This window comes from Aspergillus vadensis (assembly GCF_003184925.1).
Source record: "Aspergillus vadensis CBS 113365 unplaced genomic scaffold BO88scaffold_23, whole genome shotgun sequence".
In the NCBI taxonomy this organism is placed as follows: Eukaryota; Fungi; Ascomycota; class Eurotiomycetes; order Eurotiales; family Aspergillaceae; genus Aspergillus; species Aspergillus vadensis.
Window position 1 is genome coordinate 78,344 of NW_020292061.1, and position 25,514 is coordinate 103,857.

Consider the following 25,514-nt stretch of genomic DNA (forward strand, 5'->3'; position numbering starts at 1 on the left):
CACCTTCTCACTTTGTCCGGAGGAACCCGTTCTGGTACGGCAGGCTACAAGAGACTGTCCGGTACACAGCCCATCACATCGCTTTTCAAGGGCATGGGAATACGGTCTTAATTACACTCTGACAGTTTTGGCCTCGAGCTCAGAACCCAGTTAATATCTTTATAACTTACATACTGTATTTCTGAGACTTTATGAGAAAACGGCTTTATTCACCCTCAAATTTTGAACTCACAGACACACCCTTAAGATCGCAGGTATGAATGCGCAGAACCAATGTCCACTCTGACTGTCCAATTAAGCACAAAACCCCCCATAGCCCCAGAATTATACATTCAAAGTTTCCCTTTGTTTGATCCTGTTGAAAGCATCCTCCATTGCTTCATGTGCGGTGGGAAGCCTATATCCATATTCAGACAACTTCCTTTGAAGCTTGCGAACATCAAGAGTTGTGTTGCACCGTGGAGCCTTAAGAACCTTCCTTTGCTCTTCCTCTGTAAAGGTTTCCCATTGAAGTTCGGGCCATATATGCTTCTTGAGCAGATCCATGACCTCATTGTGGGTGAACGGCCCAGGATTGGTCTAATCCGTTACATTAAATTAGACATGGAACTAAAATTCATCGAAAGGACTCACAAAGTTGTATATTCCTGTTTCGTTATGACTTGCGAGCAAGATCATGGCAGGAATCAGACTGGGCAAAATGCTCCCTGACTAGATCATTGTCAGTACTAACTGAGGTAAGGGTGGCTGTGACTTACATTCGGGACATTGATCAACTTCTTGTACGAAGCAAGCTTGGTAATCATGTTTTTAGGGTGCAAGTCTGCGCCAATAGGGTTGCGGATACGGAGGATCAACACATTGGAGTAGTGCCTTAAAACCTACCAAGGCGGGATCAGCTGCATTGGTTCCTCAAAATGGCAGGATGCTGCAAGCATACCCTTTCAGATAACACCTTCGTGTTAGAATAGAAGCTTTTCGTAAAGTTTGGCTCATCCTCCTCGGTATAGCCCGGACCGTCCCAGGGATGGTCCTCATTGTAATCGTAGATACATCCCGACCCCAAATGGGTGAGATGCACGTCGTGGATGAAGCAGCAATCAGCCAGGTTCACTGCACCAAGTATGTTGGAACGGATTGTTTCCTCTCTATGTGATTCGCACCAATCCACGTTGGGATCACCGCGTTTGCCTGCGGCATTGATAACATGGGACGGTCTTACTCTAGCAAGCTCACTGCGTGCCACGAAATGAGAAAGTGAAGAGCGAATTGAAAAGAGGTCAGAAGGGCAGACCTTAGAACCTGTTCTCGGTTCTCTATTCGTGCTTGGGAGACAACCAGTTCATCACTTCCTTCTCTTATGTAATCCTGAACTTGACCGGAAACCCAACCGTTGCCTTTAGACGTCAGACAGGATGTAGAGGGGCATGATGAGAAGAACACTTACCAAATAGAAGAATTCTAGTCGGTGCTTGACCACCCATACTGTAAACCCTTTCGGTAGACATTGTATCAAACAGAGTCTCCTTTAGCGTTTAGCAGCGGCGAAAGTTCTGTTCCCTACTCAATGATGTAGACCTCTTTCCCATGCATGGAAATATCTAGTAGTGACGCACAATGCTTATATAGATGTGGCCTGGGGTTGGAATCGCCATCCTAGTTTCAATGGACTTGTTTCACATGTATAGAATCCCATATGTCATAACGCCACACGATCTTTCCGTCGTACATATCCTGACTTGTCATATAGTTTACCAAATCTAGATTTCTGCAGATGAAACTGGATTAGTATACGTCACCGGAACTTGTGACTTTTCACATCTTAGACAGACATTATTTTGCGATATACGGCACAGGCTACACACCAGTTCATAAAGGCATCGAAAACCAGTAGATTAGAGTTCACCTTCCAATTGTTTAAGGCAATAGTGGAAGTAATGATGTCAAAGTCTCATGTTGGAATGATAAGTGACGTCTTGCGAAAGCTCCTCCGCCTTGCTCATAGGCCAGATGATGTCCTTTGCAAGGCGGATGCATGGATTAAGTTAAAGATAACCTGAAGTAACGAGTTATCACGGGGAATATGGATGTCACACTGCTGCGGGAAGCGTGGTTCTTCGGATTGATGAAGCTCACTGTGGCAATAACACGGTTCTAGCATATATATCTATCCTGTGACACCCTAATCTGTGAGTGTGCTTCCACTGAAAATAGTCATATTCTGAACATCGGAGAGTACTTCCCAACTTATAACCACTATTTCACTATGACTATCACCACAATCACTCCTATGACCAAAGGCCCCACAAACCGGCCAGGTTGTGAGGTGAAGAATATCCTAGTAACTGGAGGAGCAGGATTCATTGGATCTTGGATGTGCCATCACCTTGTTCATCAATATGGAGACCAGTACAGCGTTGTCTGCCTTGATAAGCTGAGCAATGTGTCTACCGTGAACAATCTAAAGTCGGTTCTAGACAGACCCAACTTTCACTTTGTTCAAGGCAATCTACATGACAAGGAACGCCTGATCAAGATTATAAACGAGTACAACATCGACAGTGTCATACACTTTGCAGCAGAGTCCAGTGTTCAGAAGTCATTTAGCGATCCTGCTGCTTTCGTGGACATGAATGTGTGTGCGACGTTCCGGTTACTGGAAGCAATGAATGCCCATGGAAAGATTACAAGGTATTCCCTTCAGTGGTAGTGCTCATCTCTAGCTAATAGATCATAGATTTGTATATGCCTCGACTGACGAGGTGTATGGGGAAACCTGGGGAGTTAGTGTGGACGAAGACACGCGTATGAAACCTACGAATCCTTATGCCGCTAGCAAAGCTGCAGCCGAGATGTTCATAATGGCCTACCAGAAGAGCTTTGGGATCCCCAGCATGATTTTACGGTGTAACAACATATACGGACCCCGTCAATTCCCGGAGAGTAAGGCTGGTTGCCCCGCCGATTATGCTTAACACTGACCGGTTATGTCAGAGCTTATCCCCAAGTTTGCTTTGCTTGCCAGAGACGGCCAGAAATTGACAATCCAAGGAAATGGCGACCGCACCAGAAACTTCGTTCATGTTGCTGATGTGATTGCTGCATATGATTTGGTTCTTCATATGGGCGTTCCTGGGGGTGTTTACAACGTCAGTTCATCAGATGAGGTATCAGTCCGTGATGTCGCAACTGGAGTTTTAAGAGAATTCGGACATGATATAGAGAAGAACTTCGACGAATTCATTGACTCGATACCGGATAGACCATACAACGACAATGACTATGTTGTCAAGGGTGACAGGCTCAAGGAGCTTGGATGGTCTCAAAGCGTCCGCTTCAAGGAAGGACTAGCCGACACGGTCCAGTGGTATCGGACGAATGGGGATAATTGGTGGAAGGAGGCACTCAGTACTCGAACCAGTGTGTAGCATCAGCTGTTTAATCAGGAGTCACAATGAAGGGACACTGTTTTTAGAACATGACGTGTCAGGCTCAGTAGTTCTATGCAAGTTGGACATAAATGATTGAGCGCGGTTGCTGGGGTTCCCAACCACAGTCATGTGGTCGCTTTTGCGTAACGTAGAGTTGGAATACTCATGATAATGTGCTCCATTATTTCTGGCGAACTAGTCTGTTTCTATAAACTTAGTAAGATCTACAGGCTATTCCTCCCTATGTTCCCCAGCGAATTCATCTCTCGCCGGTAGCCGCTGTAATATTGTAGCCGGTCATGAGGGTCGTGATGCTGTTATGGATCGCCCGCCTCCATCCATCTGTCACCTTTGCCAAGGTTGTGATGAGAAGTACTTGAAATAGACACAGATCATCTGGCCTTTGACTGGGGAAGTACACAGTTAACATGCATATTGCTATACCCAAATAAGCATACCATCATTATAGTCACGAGCTATGGGTCACGAGCTATGGAACTGGGGCCATTACTTCCATGGCCTATAACGAAGAGAAGGCGAGATCGCAAGTTGCTGATCGGCCGCAACAAACGTAGAAACTGCTTTTCTCCATCAACGCAGTTGATAGCTACTATGTCCGATCCTCTATTTCTAGGTCCCACAAAAGGCGAATGTGTGTTTCACTGGCCAGTGCACAATGCATCGCAGGGATACGTCCCGTCCTTGGAGTTTCGATTTCTTTCATTTGGTCTCACCATCAGGCATCGAATCAGACGCTTCACTAAGAGTGATTGCCCGCGACTGAGCTTTAGCACGTACAATCTTGCATCAACTCCAGTATAATAGCCATTCTATTCCCGCGTGGTGTATACCGGTTGGCGAGAGATGGGCCACTTTAAGGTACAGAATACCTACTGTAAGATGTTTTCGACTCATCCGAGATATGAAGGTGGTAGTACTGAAATACGATGCTCAGTGGGGCACTGATCATAGAGCTCAACAAAATGTGTTTTACTCGGGGTTTGGTCTCGAAGGAATGCGTACTAGAGTCGTTGATGAGAAAGAGAGGTGTGTGGAGAATAGCAGGTCGCATAACTAGGTTGACCGTGTGAGAAAGACATGCAACGCTACGCTTGAGACTATTGGAAACTAATCATAAAGCCTGACTTTTCTTTTTCTTAGCTCTAGGTGGGGTTTTAAGTGTTCGGGTGAACCCGATCGCTGGTTTTCAGCTGATCGGCGTGGGGCGATCTCAGCCGCAGTTGAAATCACTGACCGAACCCTGATTCAGATCCCACTACTGCAGTGCCTTGACATTCCCTCCCTGTTTTCTAACCAATTTTACCCTCCCATTACTGCGGAGCCAGCGGAGTAAGCTCGGGCCGGAAGTCAATCGCAGTATCTCTATGTGACCATCCTTTTGACCCCCGGATCTGCAGGGCTGCCTGCTTCATGACCACGGGTGTTTGCCTTGAATAGGTTGGCAAACCCCTCTCAGCCCCACCCCTTAACTGAATAATACTCGAATTCTTTGTAGACTAAGCTGTATCAGGTATTTCTCAATCCGGAGAGCTACTGATACCTTTGCCACGAGTTCGCTATGATCGACATTATCGTGTCTGTAGCTTGATTCCGGTGTCATTATACTGCATTCAACCCTTACTTCGTTATTTGTCTACACTTGATGGTAACTGATTGCCTTAATTTACGAATGAGTCAGGGTCATCTAAGTATGTGTCTTCATCATTTCAGGTTTGCTGGAACAGTTGCGCAAGATCGAAGGGAACAAAGCAGTGCAAATAGCAACATTTATCACTGTGTTATTTACTACGCCTATGCCTGTGTGCACCAGATAAGGTTCGTTAGAAACAGTAACAATAGTGTAATTACGCACAAGTGAAGTGGCAAGAGGTTGCCACCTGACTCTCTAGGAGCTGTTCGAACTATCGATTCGACGTTGCTTTTTCCACAATGTTAGGTATTCCAAATATCAAATAGAAGAATTCCTTTCCCTGATCCAAATGAGATGAGTTATATAACCAGGCACCATGCCTCCATGAGCTCGTAAAATTCAGGACAGCACAGCATCCATTCTAAACTGACCTCGACATTGATCTACTCAACTTGATCCGGAAACCCTAACAAATCCAATCCATCACTCATTATGAAGTTGACCTTTACCCTCGCTACCAGCTTGCTCGTCTTCGCCAATGCCGCAAGCGCTGGCCAATGTGTATCTGGCTTGAATTACTGCGGAAGTACTTTGGTCGATGGCGGTGAGACACCCAGAAACAGTCCCTTGGTCAGCCCAGTATGCTGATCTATGGCAGGATACCATGACATTATTCAACAAAGCCTCCGAAACTCTGGTGAAACTGTTCTTTCAAACACACCGGGCCTCTGGTGGAGCACCTACTGGAAGTGTAATCCTGGCGGCTCAATTACCTATCTCGGAGGTTGTGGCGGTGGTTGTTTCGATGCCGGAGCTGGCAAAAGTGACATCTGCAGCCATGACACGTCCAATTGGCTATAAGTTGTATCTAGTGAAGGGCATTGCTTTGCAGGAGCCTAGTGAGGTTGGAACATGCCGTTTTACGTCCTAGCCAGCTTTCAAGTGGTTCTTTGTACAATAGCTGGTCGATGTCCTGTTATAAATCAACCATTCATGACTTGGTTTCGATCAGCTCTTCGCAGATCATAGACCACATGGGAGGAATAACGATCTAATCGAGCACGATCTGATCAGAGCATGTAATAAGCTTTCACCTTCACACACGCAAATGTATATAGCGGTGAGAGAACTTCGCTGTGCAAGCCAAGGTTAAAGCGTTGACAAACCGTGTATAACTTCGATACTTCGTCCGGACACTCGCTCTAAACAAAGGAAAACTCGCACCTCGCATAGGTAAGGGCGAGCTTTCAAGACACTTACCTTCATCAATTTTTCGTCATTCCAGATGACATCTTGTAGTCATTTAGTCGCACCGAGCCGTCAGAATACCATCTAATTCCAGTATTATTATATCTATTAAACCCCTGTCATAGCACCATTATTTAGGTACGTAAATGTGTCACTATGCGGGATAGATTTCATCTATATCAGCTGCATTGGGCAGCCTTTGTATCTAATGGAATATTACTCTTCCTTCATTATAACAAGGTCATTCAAAAATGCGTCATGACTTATTAGTAAAGACGCCGGAAGTCCTTTCTAGGCACACTGGTAACTGTGATTTCGGTGATGTTTGTCTCGATAAGCTAAACAGTCATTGAGAGCCAAGACGAGCAAGTTGAATCTCCGAATATCTCCGCCAGCAGCCCTAATGGTTGCAACCTAAGACATCCCTAAGTTGGCAATCTGAGAGGCGGGACGGCTGAATACGACGGAATTAATCTTGGGCGAGAATATATGAGCCGATCCTCATTATGTAGCCTTGCTAGTTAGCATCTTCGGGGTTTGCAAGGCTGAATGCGGGGTAATCGTGGCCACGTCCTATGTGCAGTACGGAGTAGCCTACTGGTATTTGCATTAGCTTTCTGCAGCTGTTGGAAGATACGGTAAGGGTGTATGCAGTTATGGGACGCTGGCCACCAAAGGGTGCACCAACTTTGCAATATCATCCTGGTGGGCTATGTAGCCTACAATCTATGATGAATGATCCTGCAAAGTGCTTCACCACGCGCGTGTTCAATCCTTTGTTTTTAATCAGTTACAGTCCACAGACCGAAGCATGAAGTGTGAAATAGAATGCCAGATGGCTCTCTCATGACTCATCCTGAGAGATAGTTACACAGGGTTGCTTGTTCAATGCATTGCGCTGTCCATTTTGATAGTGCCGAAATTTTAGGGATAATTACAGGGCCTCATGCAGTTCAGCTCTTGTGCTTTCTTATGTCGATACCCAACAGTGCTCGCATTGTTGCGTGATATTCTATGACCCACGAAGGACCTAAAGAGGTATAAATAGGAGCTCATCTCGCTGAATCTACCTTGGACATAACACAGTTCCTATTTCCTTGCTAATTTATCCTACCTCCTACCTCGAGAACAACAAGGTCGTCGGTTTTATCGCGGAAAGTTTACCATAAAGTTGATTGCCACTATCACTACCGCCGCCTTGACCTTTGCGGCCGCTGGGAGTGCTGCCGTCTGCACGCCTGGCATGAACTATTGTACACGCGTTCTGACGGACGTCAGTGAGTGGCGCCTTTCAAGGTCTTCTAGCTCGTGGAGATGATATTTATAATTTGAAAATCATAGGCGGTAGCAATTTCGAAGCTATACAACGAGAGCTGCAGCGCACAGACAACGTTTGGCTTTCCAATTCTCCCGGCCTCTGGGGTGGTCTAATCTTTCATTGCAACGATGACAAGTCCATCACTGAGGTCCAGAGATGTCCCGGTGGCTGCGTGAATGCTGGAGCGGGCCAAAGTGATTACTGCAGCTCCAGGACCAGTCTCTGGGGTTAGATCGCCGGTATCTACTAGCGAGTTTCATACTGAATGTATGAAGACAGGAATAGACACAATGATTCCGTGAGGAACTACTGGGCCACGTGGTGTATTTAGGATTTAAGAATGAATCAGCAACAGACTTATACTTGTTGTGAGAGGATTTAATGATTCTGGATGGTAGTACGGAAACTTGTGTCCTTAGATCGTGCTCCAAATATTTACAAACCACCGACGCTCAGAATCTCATTTCTATGAGGACGTATATGTCATGTCTGATTCTTGTGGTAGCCTTTACCAGCAGCCTAGACAGACTGCGTGGATAGATTTTGGATTCATGTACTTTCCTACGATGCTTATTATTCGGACAGTAGTCTATCCGTCGCTAGTCTGACGAGACGCGATATAACGTTTTTGGTCTAGCAGTTAGTGCCCCGACACCTTTCGACTAAACGATGCTAGGAAAAAAGCGCTGTTGAGACATGTCAATTGGGGTTCCCCTTTTTACAGTCAATTACTGATATACATGAAGATGAAGACTGAATATTCAGATATCAATTTGGTATAGGGATGGAGTCGTGCATTTGGTATCAGCATGTGTCTCGGGACATTTTGTAGCGTGTGAATCAACCGCCAGCGAGCGTCTCAAGTGCGAATCAATGTTTAGACCATTCTTTCATGATATCACAAGAGGCTTGTTAACCATCATATATAGTTTTTCCGCCAGATAGTATTTGCAACTCACGATACGTAATGAATGCAGAAAGCTAATTCAAGCATATCTACGTGGCTGGACTAGTCCTAATCAAAGTCTGACGCGTAATGTGTAAGGCTACTTTTGTAATCAGATAAAGGGGCACATGGCAGTGGTTATTCTTTGTTGTCAACGTTATACGATTAGCTAGCTTGACGATGATTTTATACTATCTCCGAAACAGTCCATTCAGCTGCAGATACAGGTATTGATAGACATATCATCTGCTTGACTGCTTTTTTGGCGACATAAACCACACTATATATAACCCATCGAAATAAAAGTCTCGAATTGTAGTTGCAAATCGGTTCAAAGCGTCATATTTCCCAGCCTCATATCAACAGAATTCTACTTGTCTTCACCCTATGGCAACTTGCGATACTCATTTAATCCAACCCATCAACCGATCGAATCATTCCTGTAGCTCTGGAATTTGTTACAAAGCGATCATGTGGTCATGGTAGGCGTATCACGAACACGTTCGTCTGCTCGCTGTTATTGTCTTTTCCTGGCAGTGGATTTGGCATAGCTAAGTGCTCATTAAGCTTTCAAGAGCCAGCTTGCGTACAAGCCCTATCGAATCTATTACATGGCTGTCGATAAACAAGCAGTAATGCACCATGCGACTGGTAGTATTGAGTGTCCAGAACCAGTTTTACGCGACATTATTCTTTAGCTCCTCATCCAATCGGCTATCCCGAGACCCAGAAAAAGCAATTACCAATATCAGCAACCGGCGAACGAGCCACCGGGTCTGTCTGTCATCCAAATTCAAATCATATTGATTGACGTTATTGCTCTACTTACGGCTTGACGAAACTTTTACCAAGTAGCTTCACATTGAGCGACAACCCTTCTCAGCCTAACCCGACCAAGTTTAGGCCAATCATCTCGGGCCAACCCTACCCCAGCCTCTTCATGTATATAGCCCCAGAGGCTGGCAAAGATTGCTGGTTCGCAAGTCCAAGGATACCACCGCACTTGCGAACAGGAGTGAGCCTGGCCCTCAGCAAGACTTCCAAGCCGCGTTCATCACACTGCCTGCATCGGGATCTGCTTGCATGACGCTAACGTTGTGGGGTGATGAGTGTGATGGTGAATGTTCTATGCATACTGGTGCTGGGATAGTTGCAACAAATCTTGCACACTTTGAACGGACCTGCTCGGGCTAATCCTAGATTCCGAGATCCCGAAAGGTTTCTCCCCACAAATAGGCAAACAGGAAGTGTGGTGAGAGCCTCTGTTGTGACACGGATAACGTGCCTTTTAATGCGAAGTTGAGGAACAGGAAATGGACCTGTTCGTCCGGCGCAATTTTCACCATGCGCCCAAGGTCTTCATGTGCGTGTACGGATGTACCCTCATGTACTAGTATCTTCGGATCTTCGAATCAAATCCTTGTCCAGGAGATACTCGATGTCGTGGTTCCAGCCGATCAGTTTGGGCTTCCAGTAAGGGCCAGCTACAGTAGCGTCACATAAGTAAGCAGTTCACTTTTCAGTATACTATCATTCTTTTTCACAGAGCAGGGTTCTATCTGCTATAAAATACAAGAGACTAGATGGCTATTGGCCACAAATGGGGCTCTGCGATTTTTCTCTATTGCTTGTTCCCAGGACCGATGGGAGTGGACGGGTACGGACTAATGGTTCAAAAGACAGCCTATTGACTCCTTAGTTTGCAGTCCCGACGCCTCCTCAGCCAATCAGACAAAACAATCTCCCGCGCCCTCTAGATCAATAAGAAATGACTCGGTCGGTCGGAAGACCCTCTCAGCCGGAATGCTCTAGTTGACTCTGTTGGTAGGTGGGGGTAGGATTCCATGTTAATCACATTTCTATCACATAATCTTTCATTGGTTGTTATGCCATGCGGATTAAAGATTCAAATGCCTCATACCCACCGCAGTGACCATTGTACTACGTCAGAGCCCATGCAGTCAACCCTCATATAACGCTTCAATGCACGCTGTATGTACTAAACGTCTGTAACAATCTAAGCATGCTGTTACAAATGTTGAACATGCGGCAAATTAGACTATTATCGACATCTGTCGACCTCATACGTTATTCTAGTAAGTTCGGTAAATGTAACGATAATGATTAAGACGATCTTATTATTTCAGACTGCTAAGATCAGATCCTGTAGACCTAGTAAAGGAGCTCCCTATGACAAATAGGTTGTTCAACAGCAACATGCGTATATTGATGTACTAACAGTGATGCATGTTTTCGGAGGCCATTAATTACGCCACAACAATATAGTGAAGACTGTAGTTCAGCGTGACACCTCTCATTAGCCAAGGGCAGCTGGCCTCTCTGCACCTTTAGCTGCTCAGCTAAATAGTACTAGGAGCTCCCATGATCGTCGATCATCGGGGTTTGCTGAAAGCTCTCCTCGCTTATTACCAAGATTATTTCCTAAACAATACATATTAGTATTTCTTTTGCTGTTCGCGGATGGCTTAAATATGGGAGGCACGACTCAGCAATTTGCACTCCACTTACCCTAGAATTCAGTCTTCCCTCAGTTGCAGCATCGAATCATTCCACGTTGAATACAACCAAGTTTCCCAAAGGTTCAGAATAAGACCAACCATCATGATGTTGACCGCGATCATCACTGCCGCTGCCCTGGCATTCGCAGCTTCCGCGAGCGCCGCAACGTGCACCCCAGGCTTGGACTACTGTTCAAATGTATTGTTGGATGTCGGTGAGCTTGCCCTTCGAGAACCTACTGGTCTATTGAATAAAACTCATAGCTCTGTCAATTCAGACCCCAGCAACAGTAATGCTATCTCGCAGACCTTACAAAACAGTGGAGGTGGCAGTTATGCAAACGATCAGTCTTCATGGTATAGCCTTATCTTCCATTGCAACAATGATCATTCTCTTACTTGGCGGGAGTGTGGCTATTATGAACTGTGTGCCAATCAGGGCTCTGGCAAGAATGACGTCTGTGTATATGCCCCCATATTTTGAGGGTTTTAGGGATGTGGATGGAAGGCATGTCAGGGGCACACGCTTTCAACAAGGACTAGTGGAGTACGGGCATATGAAGAAGACTGGTGACTTATGCCTCGATGTAAGCAAACATATAATGCGAGCAAGTGATAGTCTTTTCATTATTGCATACCCTACAATAAGCCTCGGGTGAAGGTCTGTTTTTGCTGTGACTGAGTCACGCTATAGGTGTAGAGAATGAAGACTTACCAGTATCATCATAGTTGCGCCGGTATGGTCGCCCCCAATGAACCCGTTGGAATGTTCCCATAACGTGAACGAGTGATCGAAACATAAAATGGAAAGAATGCAAATGTTGGGCAGCACTCGTTTTTGTCAACCTATAGAACACTATGCCCGGGGCACATGGGCTGGGGATAGGCTGGCAGTCAATAGGCATCAACTCACGGGTAGTCGTGCTCTGATGTAGCACTTTGCAGAAGCGACGGCGGATTTCAATTTCCCCTGCGTCTAGAAATGCCATACCCCGCACCGCAGGGACCTCATTCCAAGAGCCTCAGAGCTGGTGCGATACTTATATAATGCTTTGTACCCATCCAGGGATCGCGTCAAGCATTATGACTTCTAGTCCTAAAACAGAGAACTGGTAGTTCCCGCCAACGGAGGCCACCTGCCCGGATTAGCTGCCCATCCAGTATCATACACAGGACATGATTTCGTTATTTTTGTATCTCGGCTAATGGTGTAGCTGTGACTTTAGAACCCCGTGTCCTGTAATGGGATATATTGAGAGATCTATAGAATCATTTGTAGGACTTTCAGTTGATTATTTTATGCTACCATAATCCCAAGATACATTGTACATATACCTCTCATAATCGACATGTTCTAAGTGGGGGAAAAATATTAATGATCATGTTTATAATCTATATGGTCTTTCTACTTTATATTTGAATCCATGAACTAGAGGAGGACAACTTTGGCTTGACTAGTACTACTGCTGCTGCTGCTGCTGCTGCGCGTCAACGAAGAACGCGATTGTCACAGCAGGTTGATGTTATAGTATAATGATCTCTACAATGAAATAGAATTTTATTTCCCTGCCAATGGCTTTATAACCACAAGTTCACCCAAGCCCTTGCCTGTATGTAATCTTGGTAAGTGCAGGAGTCAAATCCAGTACGCTTTGTTGAGATCTCAGTGAAAATAACAGAGCTGATTGGATGTTTGTACCAGAATTCTCTAGGGTGAAGGCCCTACGTCACCTAATCACTTTGCTTTTCCCATCCATGACACACAAAAACTGGTTCAAAGCCAGTCCATTCTCTGGCCTTTATCACAATCAAAACTCAGAATAAGCAATTATATACCTCAATTCACCGGCAAATGAGGCCACAATATCTATGTTCTCAAAGGAATAATTTGCATGAATTAAACCTGATTTTGTGCTTACTCCCTGGCCAAGCTTAGACCATACAACTGGGCCAACTCAATACATATCTTGGTATGTATCTGGCTCCTGAGGTTAGGCTGTAAGACTGATGAAGGAATACATGGAGAATACCGCGCTTATCTAGAGAATTGGACTGCATGTAGTATGCTAGTTCAACTACTTCCCTCAGCAAAGGCATGTTCTTCGTACAGTTATGTTCGTAGCTACTCATAATTTTAAGGGGCATTGGTGATTGTTCTTGGATATAGTTCTCTACCCATATACAGGTAACGTATTACGAGGAGTGTGGTGATCGGCGTGCATAAACCTAATGTGTCGCGGTTGGAGGAAGGATGATGGATGAACTACAACCCCAAGTGCGGGGAACCTCGTCAGCTGAATTTCGAAAAAGACTGGTCTGGACTATTCTCAGGGTAGGACAGAGAATTTGCCCAGTTCCGCTCTGGACTTAGCAACCAATGGCAGTTGTGGGAGCCCCTGTGGGGGAATCATGGATCATGTGCCGCCCCATGTTCTTTATCCGCTCAATGCTTTTGTGTTTATGCAGGGCAATATACATGTAGTAAGATCTTCGGACCAAATTGATACTTTGTACAAAGGATCGTTCGATCGCGCGAATGGTAAATACCAGTGGGTTATGGGTCTCCCCATTAGGTGGAGCTACACTAGGGCTATTCAGTACATTATACAAAGTTTAATGTCGGTCCAAGCAGTTATCAGAAGCTGACGCGAATAGGTCTCGTCATGCATCGGACGACACGGATAAGCTGGAAGTAAGAACCATGACCCACCGAACCAAGGATCAAAAGAAAGCGAAATTGGCCGCTTGATTTGAGTTCACGAGATTTGCTGAGCCTGTCCTCTGGAAGAAAAGCCCGCAACATAGTCACTAGACCAATGAGCCATGATGATACGGTCATGGCCAATTCAGCCTTGACTGGGCTAAGAACACTCCGAGTCACAGTGTTCGCAAGCCAAAAACTCTGATTATAGCCCTAGATATGTGCCCTCGGGCCGAATAAGGATGATAAGATTGGGACTGCCAGGGATCATTGTCCCGCCTGCAGTCTTTCATTGGACATTCTACCATAAGAGCGAAGCAGCCGCATTGTGTGTACTCATGGTACCGGTCCTCGGTTATATTAATAAAGGTCTCAGGTGGTCACTGTCACCATTTAACCATCACCCGTATATATTCACATCCTCTAAGGCTTTCTGTTGACCAAGCTGGAGATAATTCCACAAAGAATATGGGTATTCAATCTCCAGGGACCTTGCATATCTCTAGAGAAAGGCTGTTCGCATCCCATGCCTTCACGCTCTTTTGGCCATGACTGGCGACTGATAACTGGCGAAGTATATATTTCAATGCGAGCCTTTACTTGCAAGTTCATGGATGGATCCAACAGGATCGAATATGGTGGTCAAAGCACGCTATGAGACAACTAATAGGGTAAACCTTTTTTGTCTCACTCGGGATTTCCAGCTACTCGGTCATTGTATCACCATGACTGTCGACCGCTGTCTCGCAGAATGACCTTTTCCCGCACATGCATCAAATATTTCGAACACCAGACAGTCATGGATACTCTTCTAATCTCCACAGGCCGTATATACGTAAAGCACCAATCTCTTCATGCTCATGGTATCCTCAACCTCAATCCACACTAAGAAGATAAATATCAGATGAAGAGGTAGTTTCTCTTTATACGAGATTCCATTGCTTTTCGTCACCCAGGATGAAGCTCATCCCAATCTTCACTACCTTGGCCTTTGCAGGTGCTACCAGCGCCGCCACATGCGCCCCAGGGCTGAATTATTGTGCCGATACTCTCACACGACTTGGTAATATCCCATTCCATAAGCCCTCCCTGGTGGTCAAAAATACTCATTCTCGTTACTTTGTAGACCGCAACAACGATGATGCTATGCGCCAGGCCCTCATAGCGTACTGGAACTCCTGGAGTGCAAACTACTCATGTACATGGGACAATTTTGTCTTTCATTGCGACAGCGACCATTCAATCACAGTTGCTAAACGGTGCGCTTATTACTAGCGGAATTACTAGACCATGCAGAGGACGCAAGGGGCATAACCTATCAACAGGCTTTGCTGTAGATTAGATATTGGTCTCTGGGATGCTTGATACTGACTCAGTTGATTGATGGTCTGAATTTAACCCAGCGCTCTATGGCACATTCTGCTTATATCACTGATCTGGATGTAGCACATTTATTGTCGCTATAGTCTAACCTAGATTTTGTCAAGTCTTAGAGGAGAGAAGACTTTATTGTCTCTTTTATACAGTGCTTCAATAATTTCTTACAATATTCGTGGAGGTAGCCGTGCCATAGTACTAATACTATTAAGGGGTTCGTTGTGGAACAACAGAACATGGCAGTTACGAGTTGAACCCGGGAGTAAGTGTTCACGTTGTGCTCCATCTTATGCGATTGGCCGCCCCGCTGGACAACCCCAAATTACTTTGAAAAGGCGCTTCGTCTCGCTTGATTTCAACTTAATATACCTCTGGCACGTGGACGGGCTATAGGACGGCAAGGCACCTTCCATCACTAGCGCTACTCCTAGGGGTACTTAGTCTTACCGTCGGACGCGACCGCCAACTGTCTTTCTCCGACGACATGAGACGCTACGTACTAGCAGCAGGTGCATCCGGGGTGTGAAAATCATATAAAGCTATCTATACATCCCTGAACAGTCCTCCTCGCCCCTGAACCGTTGAAAGGCACGCTACTCGCTCCATCGTTCTCAAGTCTTCGCTTTATCGAATCAACATGGCGAAATCATTCAGACCGTCGGTCATCTCTTTATGGTTGTTGATAGTGGTTAGCGGAAGCAATGCCCAGGTCCTGGCTCCCGCTAATGATATCTTATCCCCGTCGACCCCGACAAACCAAAACCCACTGCAATATGCCGGCGGAAATAGCCCTTACTTCGCTGGTACGAAACCTTTTCCTTACATTCTGCGGCGATAGTGGTCCTTATTTGTATTCCCAGGTCCCAATGTCTTCGGTATCGACAGTAGCGTCCCAGATAAGTGCTCGGTCCAGCAAGCGGCGTATGTCGTGAGGCACGGCAGCCGGTAAGTGCTCCACGACGTACTGCGCCCAGGTCCTTGAGCGCTAAGCTTGAACTGTAGCTTCCCAGATTCTGGCTCCTATGAATCATGGGTTGGTATTAAGGAGAAGGTCTGTTATCTCCGTCACATTAATGTGTCAAGGCGCTGCAATTCATACTAACCTCCGATACTAGATCCAAGCTGCCGTCAATAGCACCGGCTTTGAGGCCCGCGGATCACTGGCCTTCATCCCAGAATGGACTCCAATTTTGACAAATCCAAGCCTCCAAATGTCTCAAGAGTCAATGACAGGATGGAAGGAGGTACCTGCCCATTCACGAACATCAACATGGTATAAACACTAACTGTGTGTAGGCGACCGATCTGGGTTACCAGCTACGGGCCCGATGTAAGACTGCAGCCCCATGCTCATGTTCATTCGTGGCTAACGACATGACAGATCCCCACTTCTACGAAGATGGAACGCCATTCTATGCATGGGCGAATGCTTACCAGTATCCGTTAAACGAGTCCAGAGTCGTTCAGACCGCCCGTGCCTTCGTTAATGGGTACCTCTACGAGTATGCCGACACGTACGGTACTGTGGTCAGCGTGAACTCAACCGGCTCCGTCAGCGCTATCGGCAACTCTCTAGGACCCTCCGATATGTGTCCTGCATTTTCCTCAATTTCTAGTGGGGGAAACAATGTTACCGATTGTAAGTCTCGGAGGAACTCCACCCGCGCGACCGGGCTAACTCCGTGACAGTCGACGCTACCTGGACTCCCCAGGCGCTCGAACGCATCAACTCCCTCGTCAGTGGCAACCTCACCTTCGACGAGAGCGACATCCTCTTCTTCCCCTATATGTGCGGGTATGAAAGTCAGATAACCGGACGTCTGAGCCCCTGGTGCAGCGTGTTCACCGAGGATGAGCTACGCAACTACGCTTATTCGCAGGATTTGAGTTACTACTACAAAGTCGGCCCTGGTTCCGTCGGCCCGTCCAAGGTACTATTCTTACCTTTTCTGAACAGCCTAATGGACCTCTTAAGCAAGGGTCCCGGTCAGATTGGAACCGATGCGGATGGTGGTAACTTCACCGTTCCCAACCTGATCATGGCCTTCTTGAATGACAATCAGATCGCGGAAATGACCGCTGCTATGGGCATCTTCGATGACGAGCCCTCCCTACCTATCGACCAGCTCCCCGCCCACCATCTATATAATGTTGCCAATTGGATCACTATGCGGGGCACTGTTGCCTTTGAAGTGTTGAGCTGCGAAGTCGAGTCTCGACGCCGAATGAACGACAAAACCTATGTCCGCGTACGGTTCAACGACGCAGTCTACCCCATCGCCCACTGCCAAAATGGACCAGGCCGTAGTTGTCTATTGTCTGATTATATATCCCTTCTCGGGAAGAAGACCAAGGCTGCGGGGAGCTTCGACGGTTATTGCAATGTGACGGTGGCAGATGCCCCTAACCCGGTCGCGGGCGCCAGCTTCTTCACTGACCTGAGCCTTGACTTTCTGACGTTTGTCAAACCGTGATTGCGCCACCGGAGCTGAATTGTGGAGCTGTAGAGTATCGTAGTATGACTTATATTCTCCCTGTACAGATGTTGTTAATTTTTCGAGTATATAAGAAGTTCTACTTTAATGGTGGTCGGTGTTTGGGGTCTCCTACTCAACCTTGGCGTAGCCCCGACCGTGGAGAAATTACCAATCAATACCCGGGTGTACATTCTTCCCATGCATATTGATATAGTGCGTTTTCGAGACGACCCTGATACTATGCATTGATACTGTGGAGGCTTCCCTATTTCTCAGATTACCCAATTTTTGGCATGAGAGAACATGTTCTTGCAATACGTCGTTTAAATAGCATTATAAGGACAGACCGATGATATGTACGCTATGCTGCTCGGTATATACATAATTCGGTGGTAGAGGCATTCTATTGTAAAGTAGTTTGCGTGCGTACATGTAGGTCTCCATGAATTGTTCTTCTTGCTTACCATTATATTCTCGAGTCACCGAGAGCAGCGACCAGACTCTGTATCAGACCAAACCTTTGTTTCGTACGACGGCGCATAGTCGGATGAAAACGGGCAAGCAGGAAAATCCGTGGCCACCTGCGGTGTCCCAATGCTGATTGATGTGCGTGCAGTCGACTGACGATCGGAGAAGATGCTAGCAGATTCTGCCCGAAAAGATGAGTTACTCCGTACGCTGCTTGTCTCCTCATCCCGCTGATCGCGTGTCTTCGCATTGACGTTAGTCGCGTTCGTTGTCGGTTTCTGATCTCGATGGACCGCTTCAACTTCCGCCTCAAACTCGGCACCGTCCCTACATCGCCATCGAGCAAACAGATCATTCTGAATCCAGATCACTTTCCCCAGTGCACGGATCAGCGCAACCCGAAAGGGGAGGGACATCTTCTCGCACCCCATGACTCCTTCGATGAGCACATCTTGAATATACCCGAGACACGCGCCGATGTGTATGTATTCCACATCAAAGGAGATCATGCGGTCTTTCCCCGTATGCATACGCCTAGTTCAGCTGTCAGTTGGCAGATCCAGATCGTCAAACCAGTCCGACGCTTACCCGACTTTGTCGAGGTACGCCCAGAATTCCATCTTGGTCGGATCAGAACATATTCGAGTAATGTACCAGCGGAGGAACATTCGGCGACATTGTATATAGGGGCTTTTGAACTCGGGATACTCGTCAAGATCCTCCTCCGACGTTGTGCTGCGGGTCTTGAATACACGGGCTGTAATATCTGCCTCCAGGAGCTTGGAGTATACACGATCGACAAGGGTGGGTGCTAGTGCTTTGATGTATTTGGCTCCTTTATTTAGTGCAATAGCATCATCTGGATCATCGTATCAGTGATTAAGTACGAACTTCCTTGGTAGCGGAGACATCTAAACACGAGATCCGGGATGACTGACCGGCAGTGAAGCCAATAAACTGTTGCAGATAGCGAACGCGAGCTTCAAGATCTGTATAGAGGGCTTTGCGATCGACATGACGCGGCAGGCTGCCTAAGCCGTTGTGGTCTCCCATGTTGTATACTAAAGCTGTGGATTGGTTCTGGTACATCTAAAGTGACAACCTAACTTATCGCCACATGGCACTCCATCCGGGGCCTTACTTATAGCCTGCCTTGAAGAACCCATGCAAGGGCGTCATCCAATCTTTCCGTTGATGGAAAGTGATGCATCCACCGTGGTTGCCGTCCATGCGCATTTAGGGTTCCGAGCTGCCTTGTCCGCGGTCGGGTCCAGCAATGACAAGCGAATCACCAGGTCAGTGGGAACAAGTATCCCCGCTATGTGGCTTCTACTGAAACTTTGCCACTGATGATACTATCATATCGCGTGTGTGACAGATCCGATCCACTAGGAGACTGTTCAAGTTATTGCAGAAACTATGAATAGCTGCGGCAGAGGAGTGGCCGAACTCCCTCCTGTCTCGGCCGGATTCCCAAAACAATTCTCATCGTCCTTTGACATTCTATGAAACGTCAACCCTCGTGTATGATATGTATTCTCTATATCCGCAAGTTCTGATAAGTGTCATTGATCGCGCATTTTGACCCCTCGTTTGTCCTGTGACACACCAAATGCGTGAGAATTATTCTCTCGAAGCTTCTCCCGTCATGGCGGTCTAGTCCAGAATCCGTGCGAGAGACGCGTAGATCCTGCGCGTTGCGTTGGATCCCTGTCATTCGCGTGGCTGAGAACCGTCCACTTGCAGAAACGCTTCGCGTCCGAGTTATGCTTTCATAAAGTTTACTTCCTTGCTGTGAGGAACGACGTGTTCTGAAGGTTCCACCTTACTGTTGCATGGGGACACGGAAGACCAAGAAGCCATCGTTACTAACACAGCCAATGTGGCAATCAGTCTGGCCGTGTTGCCAGGTTACTTGTGCTACCGAGTCTTCTAATAGGCCCGAATTACCTTCTCCCATAGTTTTAACATGGCAAAGGGGTAAATGATCTCATATAGAAGCGATAGTCTCCGTATGGAGTCCAACTAAATCATGTCGACGCATCAAACATCTGACGGCTGAAGGAGCTTGCGATATGCAGAACTAATGGCTTTATTTTCCTCTATTGCATGGCCTATGTCTTTGGGTTTCTCTGTTAGGTTTGACACAAACGAAGTTTGACAATCCTTTCCTAATTGGCACATCCCTTGCAACCTGGGCCTCCATATTACGGTTCGTTACTCCGTATTAATCTCCACAATGTCAAATCAGAAGTGGATATGAGAGATAAATGCTGATCTATTTCACGTGAGGATACACCGTTGGAATAGGAATACAACAGTAATTATCAGCAATAACTACAGGCCATGACCAATGCAAGGAAGGAATAGAAGATTCCATTCTTCTTCCTGTCCTCACAATTCATCATTTATCCGTTTCCGCATTCTTCGGGAGCGGCGCCAGCAGTCAGCCGTCCCATTACACATTATATATCCATATAATGTTGAGAATCGATGGGGATTACTGGTTTACTATAGCGGTGACAATCTCAGGCAGTTTTTTCAACTATCCTAGAAGAAAGAAAAAAAAAAAGAAAACAAAACAAAACAGAATATATTACTAGACTCCCTCGGACGATTCTGAATGACATGGGTGAAACATATGGTTAGATCGAAAATCGGGCAGTGAGAGGGATCTTTTACGCGCTCAATCGACCTGCAGCTGTAGCCTTGCAAAGCGCCCCCAAATAGTCAGACTAAAGCGTGTATAATTCGCAGGGCTGGGAGCCATATCCACCAATGTAGGAACGAAGATGGCATGTCGAACGTTAGCGCACAAGGCTGAAAACCAGTGACTTCGTAGGTCTAGATTTTCTCACTTTGCTGCTGACGGTGCTGACAAGAAAGTCGCAGGCCCCTCTCTTAACTAACTAAACACCCAACCTCCTGGTTAACATAATCAATTCACTCTTTCAACTATCCCGCTTGTAGTTTCTTGCTGCCCATCTCAGCCAACTTTACTCTCTGCGTCAATCCCCTGATGGCCTCGCCTTCCGCTGATGACGGAGTGACAGTCGCCCTCACCGTAACCACGAGCTCGCCGACATTGTCGCTTTCCTCTTCTCACTCTCTGGAGGTGTTTGTCCACGCCCGCGTCATCCGTTCCACGTGCCCCGGCCGGTCAGTTACCATCGCTGCCGACCGGTCAGTGTTTGCAGGTGAGGGTTTAGAGGTCGGCGTTTTTGGGCCCGGCCTCACCTCCAGACAGAATCCCCAGCGGACGATCAAATTTGGTATCATTAGACCCCGCTATTGTGACGACTTTGAAGGGCCAAGTTTGTCCGAAAGAGGGTACCGCCTCCTCACCATCCCAGCCGATGGTACGGACATTGTAGTACCTTATGAAATACCACTTGATCGGCTATTCAAACATTCTACACTTCGTCCGGAAGATATTACACCCGGGGAGGAGTTCGAGATCAAAGTCTACCATGGTCGATGCGAGGTCTTGTGGTGGTGCTGGGGTGATGTAGAAGGCGACCTCAAAGGGATGAACCTACACACATGGTCGGAGGGAGGAAATTATCTGTGCTCGTTTGATGAGCGACCGAGTGAAGATGAGATCGAGAAAGGGAACTACATCCTGGGAGGGGATGTGGACAGGTTCGAGGTTGAGGATCAAACAGGGCCAGTTGCTACCACGATGATCGCATAGCTTCGGTAGCATCAATGCAATCTTTATCAGAAAGCACACACTCAAACATTTGCTGGAAAGTTCTCTAGATACACCTTTTTTGTCGCGAGGAACCATGTCTGATGTTGTTTAATTTGTTCGGAAGGTAGTCGGCAGCAAGGATCAACTATATTAATATTGGACAACGAGCGTAGACGGCAAGTGCAAAAGCTAGTTTTAATATCGACCTCGATTGGTAACTAATCTAATATATGTGGTAAACTTGGGAATGATGATCATATGGTCTTTTGTTGCGTTGTAGGGTGCTGATTAAAAAGACAGAATTTGGCTTCAGGTCAAAGCCGCAATCCCTCGGCTACGCAGTCCAGCACCTTCGCGCGAAAGTCCAGAGAAAGTTCCAGATCACTCCCCCTGCGAAAGTCGCCAGTAAGACAGGCCACAACTGCAGAGGCATAGGAGCTGCCCATCTCTTTGGGTAGGTCACGTTGGGCCAGCGATGTTAACGCAGCACAAACGTCGCGAGCCTTGGGTAGTTTGCGAGTGCGCTGGGCCTCTTTAATGCGTGTTTCGAATAGGCGAGACACTGTCTTCCACAGCCCAATCTCCAACAGAACCACCCCTAACGCGTATATATCATGGAGACGGGAAAAATGGTGTGTGGGAGCGCCCTGACGGTTGGGGTGGCGGTAAAGGTTGGGTTCAATTTCGAAGTCACTACGCATGTCAGTCGCTCCTTCGACTGGGCGGGCATAACCCCAGTCACTGAGAAATGCGAGAAGGCGCGGTCTTCGTAGTCCGCCTTTGTTGGACGTTGCGGTTGTAGCGAGGGACAATTTGGACATGAGTTCAATGCCATTATCTTGGGTCTGCTCAAACAAAAGAATACCTCGACTCCAAATGTTCTTGTGCAACCAGAGCGAGCCGTGTACATTGAGAGTGGTTAGTGCGAGGCAGTGCGCGATGGCGAAACGATCCTCAAGCGATGGCTTTGTGGGCCGCTTGGTCTGAGGATCAACTTGGTTAATCAAGCTGTGCAAGGTCGTCAGGCTGTTCTGCACGGCGATCGACTTATCGTCAGTACCATGAAGTGGGAGTCGGTACGCAAAGACTGTCCGCTCCTTCTCTGCATCATCCTTGTATCCCAGGCACTGGAGGGAGTAGATCGTTGGTTGTGACATCTCAGCAGTCCCCTTCCCCTCAGAAAACGTGGCATTTTGAAGGAGCCAAGCCAGGTCTCGCAGTGGCGCCTTCAATTCTGCGATCTCCTCTTCATCAATATCATCATATCGCAGACGACGATCATAGGGGCGAAATTCCAGGACTACGGGAGTTGATTGATCCTGGTGAGTCCACGAACCCAAGTGGAATCCATCCGATGCACTGCCGGACTCAGTGATGGTACCCTCGAGTTCTCGAAAATCAGCTGGAGCATGCAGGAATGCTAGTTGCTGTCGCTTGACCACCTCTTCTAGTCCTGTTCCTTGCACTTCGGTCGCAGCTGGCGGCGACTTCGCTGCGGAGCCATCCGTGAGGGTGTACAAGGCCTCCTGAGAGAAGTGCTGCATCAGATCTCGCAGACTGTCGGTCCACTCTTTGTACTCGGCCAAGACACCTAGGAGTTTCTTCTTATCAAACAGCGCCCAGTCGTACCCTTTCAGCTTGATTGCCTTGGCTTTGGCCTTTGTCCGATCGAGGAAACACTGTCTCCATTTTTCGCCCTTCGGCAGGGCATCGTCGCCGTGGTCCAGAGCCGCAGTCGAGGCATCCAAGATCTCATACTCTTTTACCAGAACGCGATACTCAACCAATACGCGACCCATCTTCAGCAAGAGGTTACATATTGTCTCTCCCACCCAGTCGGGAAGCTGTCCTGGGAGCAGAAGACCGCGCTTTTTATCCAAGAACCTACGCTGGAAGAACTCCAGCGATGTTAGCTGCAGGTCCAATCGAAGCTGAATGGCGGCCCGATCATCGTCGTAGGCTTTGACGTCTGAAATGACGCCCTTGATGAAGATGGTCACTTGGATGACTTGCTGGACTGCAGTGACTGCGGTGCCATAGACATCCATTTTGGCCAGTCTCGTATGATATCTTAGTGTTTACCAAAGGAAACAGTAGATCAGCAAGGCAACTAGCAAGTATTAATATGCCGGCTGCCGCCAGAGCCACCACGCAGGGGCCCGAGACGAGTCATGTCGGCGGGTCTGACAGGTGGCCTAGCGCTGACGTGAGGAACCCTGCATCCTAGCTATACTGGAAACAGGTTTATCCTAGCTTTGAAGGGAAAATGTTAGGAAGATCATGAGTGACGGTCATCGTATTCAGGTGAAAACAGACTGCAGAAAGTTTATTATACCTTTAATGGTGTTGCTCTGTTCGTCAAATGTAATGCTGCTATATTCTACTCACACCTTTTTACGAAATATATTCACTACTAATAGGTCCGAGGAGTAGAAACTATCTTTTCCCACGATAATCAAAATACTAGAAAGTTAACCCAGATTCCATATGATATAACAAGTAATGTCTGAGCGAATCAAATGGCTTCATGTAGAGCAAAGTCATAAGCTGGTAGAAGGACCTGTCACATTTACCACACCGTCGGTCGCGACGAGTTCGACCCTTCTCACAGTACACCCATTCCAACCCCGTTAAAAAGGGTTTAATCATTTCCGCTTCCGCAGCAGGCCTAATGGTGGGGTTAGTGGCTGCTGTTTGGTCTGCACGAGTTTCCTATTCTTGCGATGACTTGGTGGGGTGAAACTAGGGTGCATACCCGACCGATAATTAAAGGTTCATTGGAGTTGATACTACAAAAGCAGCTTTGTCCCCACTGCGGGTTCCTTGATTGGTCTCAACTTCAGAAAATGCGGCCCGAGCGACAGCCGGACAGGATGTTTCTGAGTAAACTCTTCAATTTAGTTAACTTACTACTTAGTAGTCATTGACTTTGTTTTTGTATTTCTGCTGGTTACTTTGTTGTTCCTTCACCCGTCCTGCGGCCACTCCCCGCTTTCCCAGCGGTTTGCAACGAGAAAGTTTGAGGACAACGTCAACAAGATGAGACACGCATTCTTGATTATCTTTGAGCGTTGAGCTCGCATCCGCCGCGCTCAGTGCCATTCATGCGACCACCTTCAAGGTAATCATCATAACGGACGAAGGCCTTACCGAGTCCAACTCAATCCGTCGGGTCTTTTGCCAGAAAGGATTGAGGCATCTCCATTTCCTGAACCCTATAGCATAAAGGTGCTTCATGTCAAGGACGCCGGGTCCCAGGAAAGGGTTTATGTTCCGATTGAGGGCGCGGTAACTCAAAGTCATGTTTTTGCGCCGAGTCGCGTGGATGAGACCCAGGCTGCGGGGGCAGGGGCCAGGCTCGGGCAGGGGTATTTTTATTACTGCGGAGATGTTTACTGGGAGGATGGCTCGAACCAGCTAATCTTGTCGCTCTGCGGGTTTTAGGGAGAGTACGGTCTCACGATGAAAGCTTACGATAGTTGGTGGCAGAAGTTGCACCGGGTGTCTACATGCATTAGGGATTGAATTCAAACTAGTTAATGAAGGGTAAACCAACCTGATCGAACAAGGGAAAAGAAATGCGTTATAAGAAATTATTTGGACTATAGCTCGTGACCCCGCGGCGAATAGCTACAATCTGCTGCAGCCACTGCCTCGTATGAGTGGGGATAGTGTCAGCACTAG

The 25,514-nt window shown here is 47.1% G+C and overlaps 10 protein-coding genes across 10 annotated transcripts; 7 read left to right on the forward strand and 3 right to left on the reverse strand.

The window, feature by feature from the left end:
- Positions 1 to 324: 324 nt before the first annotated feature.
- Positions 325 to 1,484, reverse strand: BO88DRAFT_428210 (NRS/ER; the record flags this gene model as incomplete). The annotated part of the gene is made up of 5 exons (XM_025709067.1): positions 325 to 579; positions 634 to 711; positions 759 to 881; positions 941 to 1,235; positions 1,444 to 1,484. 5 exons carry the CDS (start codon positions 1,482 to 1,484, stop codon positions 325 to 327), a joined length of 792 nt encoding a protein of 263 aa, XP_025559614.1.
- A 782-nt stretch (positions 1,485 to 2,266) lies between these two features.
- Positions 2,267 to 3,428, forward strand: BO88DRAFT_347425 (dTDP-glucose 4,6-dehydratase; the record flags this gene model as incomplete). The annotated part of the gene is made up of 3 exons (XM_025703375.1): positions 2,267 to 2,691; positions 2,738 to 2,943; positions 2,995 to 3,428. 3 exons carry the CDS (start codon positions 2,267 to 2,269, stop codon positions 3,426 to 3,428), a joined length of 1,065 nt encoding a protein of 354 aa, XP_025559615.1.
- A 2,010-nt stretch (positions 3,429 to 5,438) lies between these two features.
- BO88DRAFT_128057 (uncharacterized protein) lies at positions 5,439 to 6,070 on the forward strand. Its single transcript, XM_025701372.1, has 2 exons — positions 5,439 to 5,686; positions 5,741 to 6,070. Exons 1-2 carry the CDS (start codon positions 5,575 to 5,577, stop codon positions 5,941 to 5,943), a joined length of 315 nt encoding a protein of 104 aa, XP_025559616.1. The 5' UTR covers positions 5,439 to 5,574; the 3' UTR covers positions 5,944 to 6,070.
- Positions 6,071 to 11,216: 5,146 nt separating this feature from the next.
- BO88DRAFT_417990 (uncharacterized protein) lies at positions 11,217 to 11,597 on the forward strand (the record flags this gene model as incomplete). The annotated part of the gene is made up of 1 exon (XM_025708326.1): positions 11,217 to 11,597. The coding sequence occupies one exon, from the start codon at positions 11,217 to 11,219 to the stop codon at positions 11,595 to 11,597; it is 381 nt and encodes a 126-aa protein (XP_025559617.1).
- A 3,174-nt stretch (positions 11,598 to 14,771) lies between these two features.
- On the forward strand, positions 14,772 to 15,089 carry BO88DRAFT_417991 (uncharacterized protein; the record flags this gene model as incomplete). Its single annotated transcript, XM_025708327.1, has 1 exon — positions 14,772 to 15,089. One exon carries the CDS (start codon positions 14,772 to 14,774, stop codon positions 15,087 to 15,089), a length of 318 nt encoding a protein of 105 aa, XP_025559618.1.
- Positions 15,090 to 15,828: 739 nt separating this feature from the next.
- Positions 15,829 to 17,750, forward strand: BO88DRAFT_490231 (histidine acid phosphatase; the record flags this gene model as incomplete). Its single annotated transcript, XM_025712759.1, has 7 exons — positions 15,829 to 15,994; positions 16,052 to 16,136; positions 16,194 to 16,242; positions 16,307 to 16,435; positions 16,488 to 16,521; positions 16,573 to 16,830; positions 16,881 to 17,750. The coding sequence occupies 7 exons, from the start codon at positions 15,829 to 15,831 to the stop codon at positions 17,663 to 17,665; spliced, it is 1,506 nt and encodes a 501-aa protein (XP_025559619.1). The 3' UTR covers positions 17,666 to 17,750.
- A 224-nt stretch (positions 17,751 to 17,974) lies between these two features.
- Positions 17,975 to 19,260, reverse strand: BO88DRAFT_407190 (protoglobin family protein). The gene is made up of 3 exons (XM_025707361.1): positions 19,075 to 19,260; positions 18,725 to 18,995; positions 17,975 to 18,670 (listed from the first exon to the last, which is right to left on the reverse strand). Exons 1-3 carry the CDS (start codon positions 19,187 to 19,189, stop codon positions 18,148 to 18,150), a joined length of 909 nt encoding a protein of 302 aa, XP_025559620.1. The 5' UTR covers positions 19,190 to 19,260; the 3' UTR covers positions 17,975 to 18,147.
- Positions 19,261 to 21,084: 1,824 nt separating this feature from the next.
- Positions 21,085 to 21,830, forward strand: BO88DRAFT_490233 (uncharacterized protein; the record flags this gene model as incomplete). Its single annotated transcript, XM_025712760.1, has 1 exon — positions 21,085 to 21,830. Exon 1 carries the CDS (start codon positions 21,156 to 21,158, stop codon positions 21,828 to 21,830), a length of 675 nt encoding a protein of 224 aa, XP_025559621.1. The 5' UTR covers positions 21,085 to 21,155.
- Positions 21,831 to 22,144: 314 nt separating this feature from the next.
- On the reverse strand, positions 22,145 to 23,878 carry BO88DRAFT_394142 (uncharacterized protein; the record flags this gene model as incomplete). Its single annotated transcript, XM_025705139.1, has 2 exons — positions 22,145 to 22,668; positions 22,702 to 23,878. The coding sequence occupies 2 exons, from the start codon at positions 23,876 to 23,878 to the stop codon at positions 22,145 to 22,147; spliced, it is 1,701 nt and encodes a 566-aa protein (XP_025559622.1).
- A 1,108-nt stretch (positions 23,879 to 24,986) lies between these two features.
- On the forward strand, positions 24,987 to 25,274 carry BO88DRAFT_347540 (uncharacterized protein; the record flags this gene model as incomplete). The annotated part of the gene is made up of 1 exon (XM_025703379.1): positions 24,987 to 25,274. A coding segment is annotated over one exon (288 nt), but the record flags the coding sequence as incomplete, so codon positions are not given.
- Positions 25,275 to 25,514: the final 240 nt, after the last annotated feature.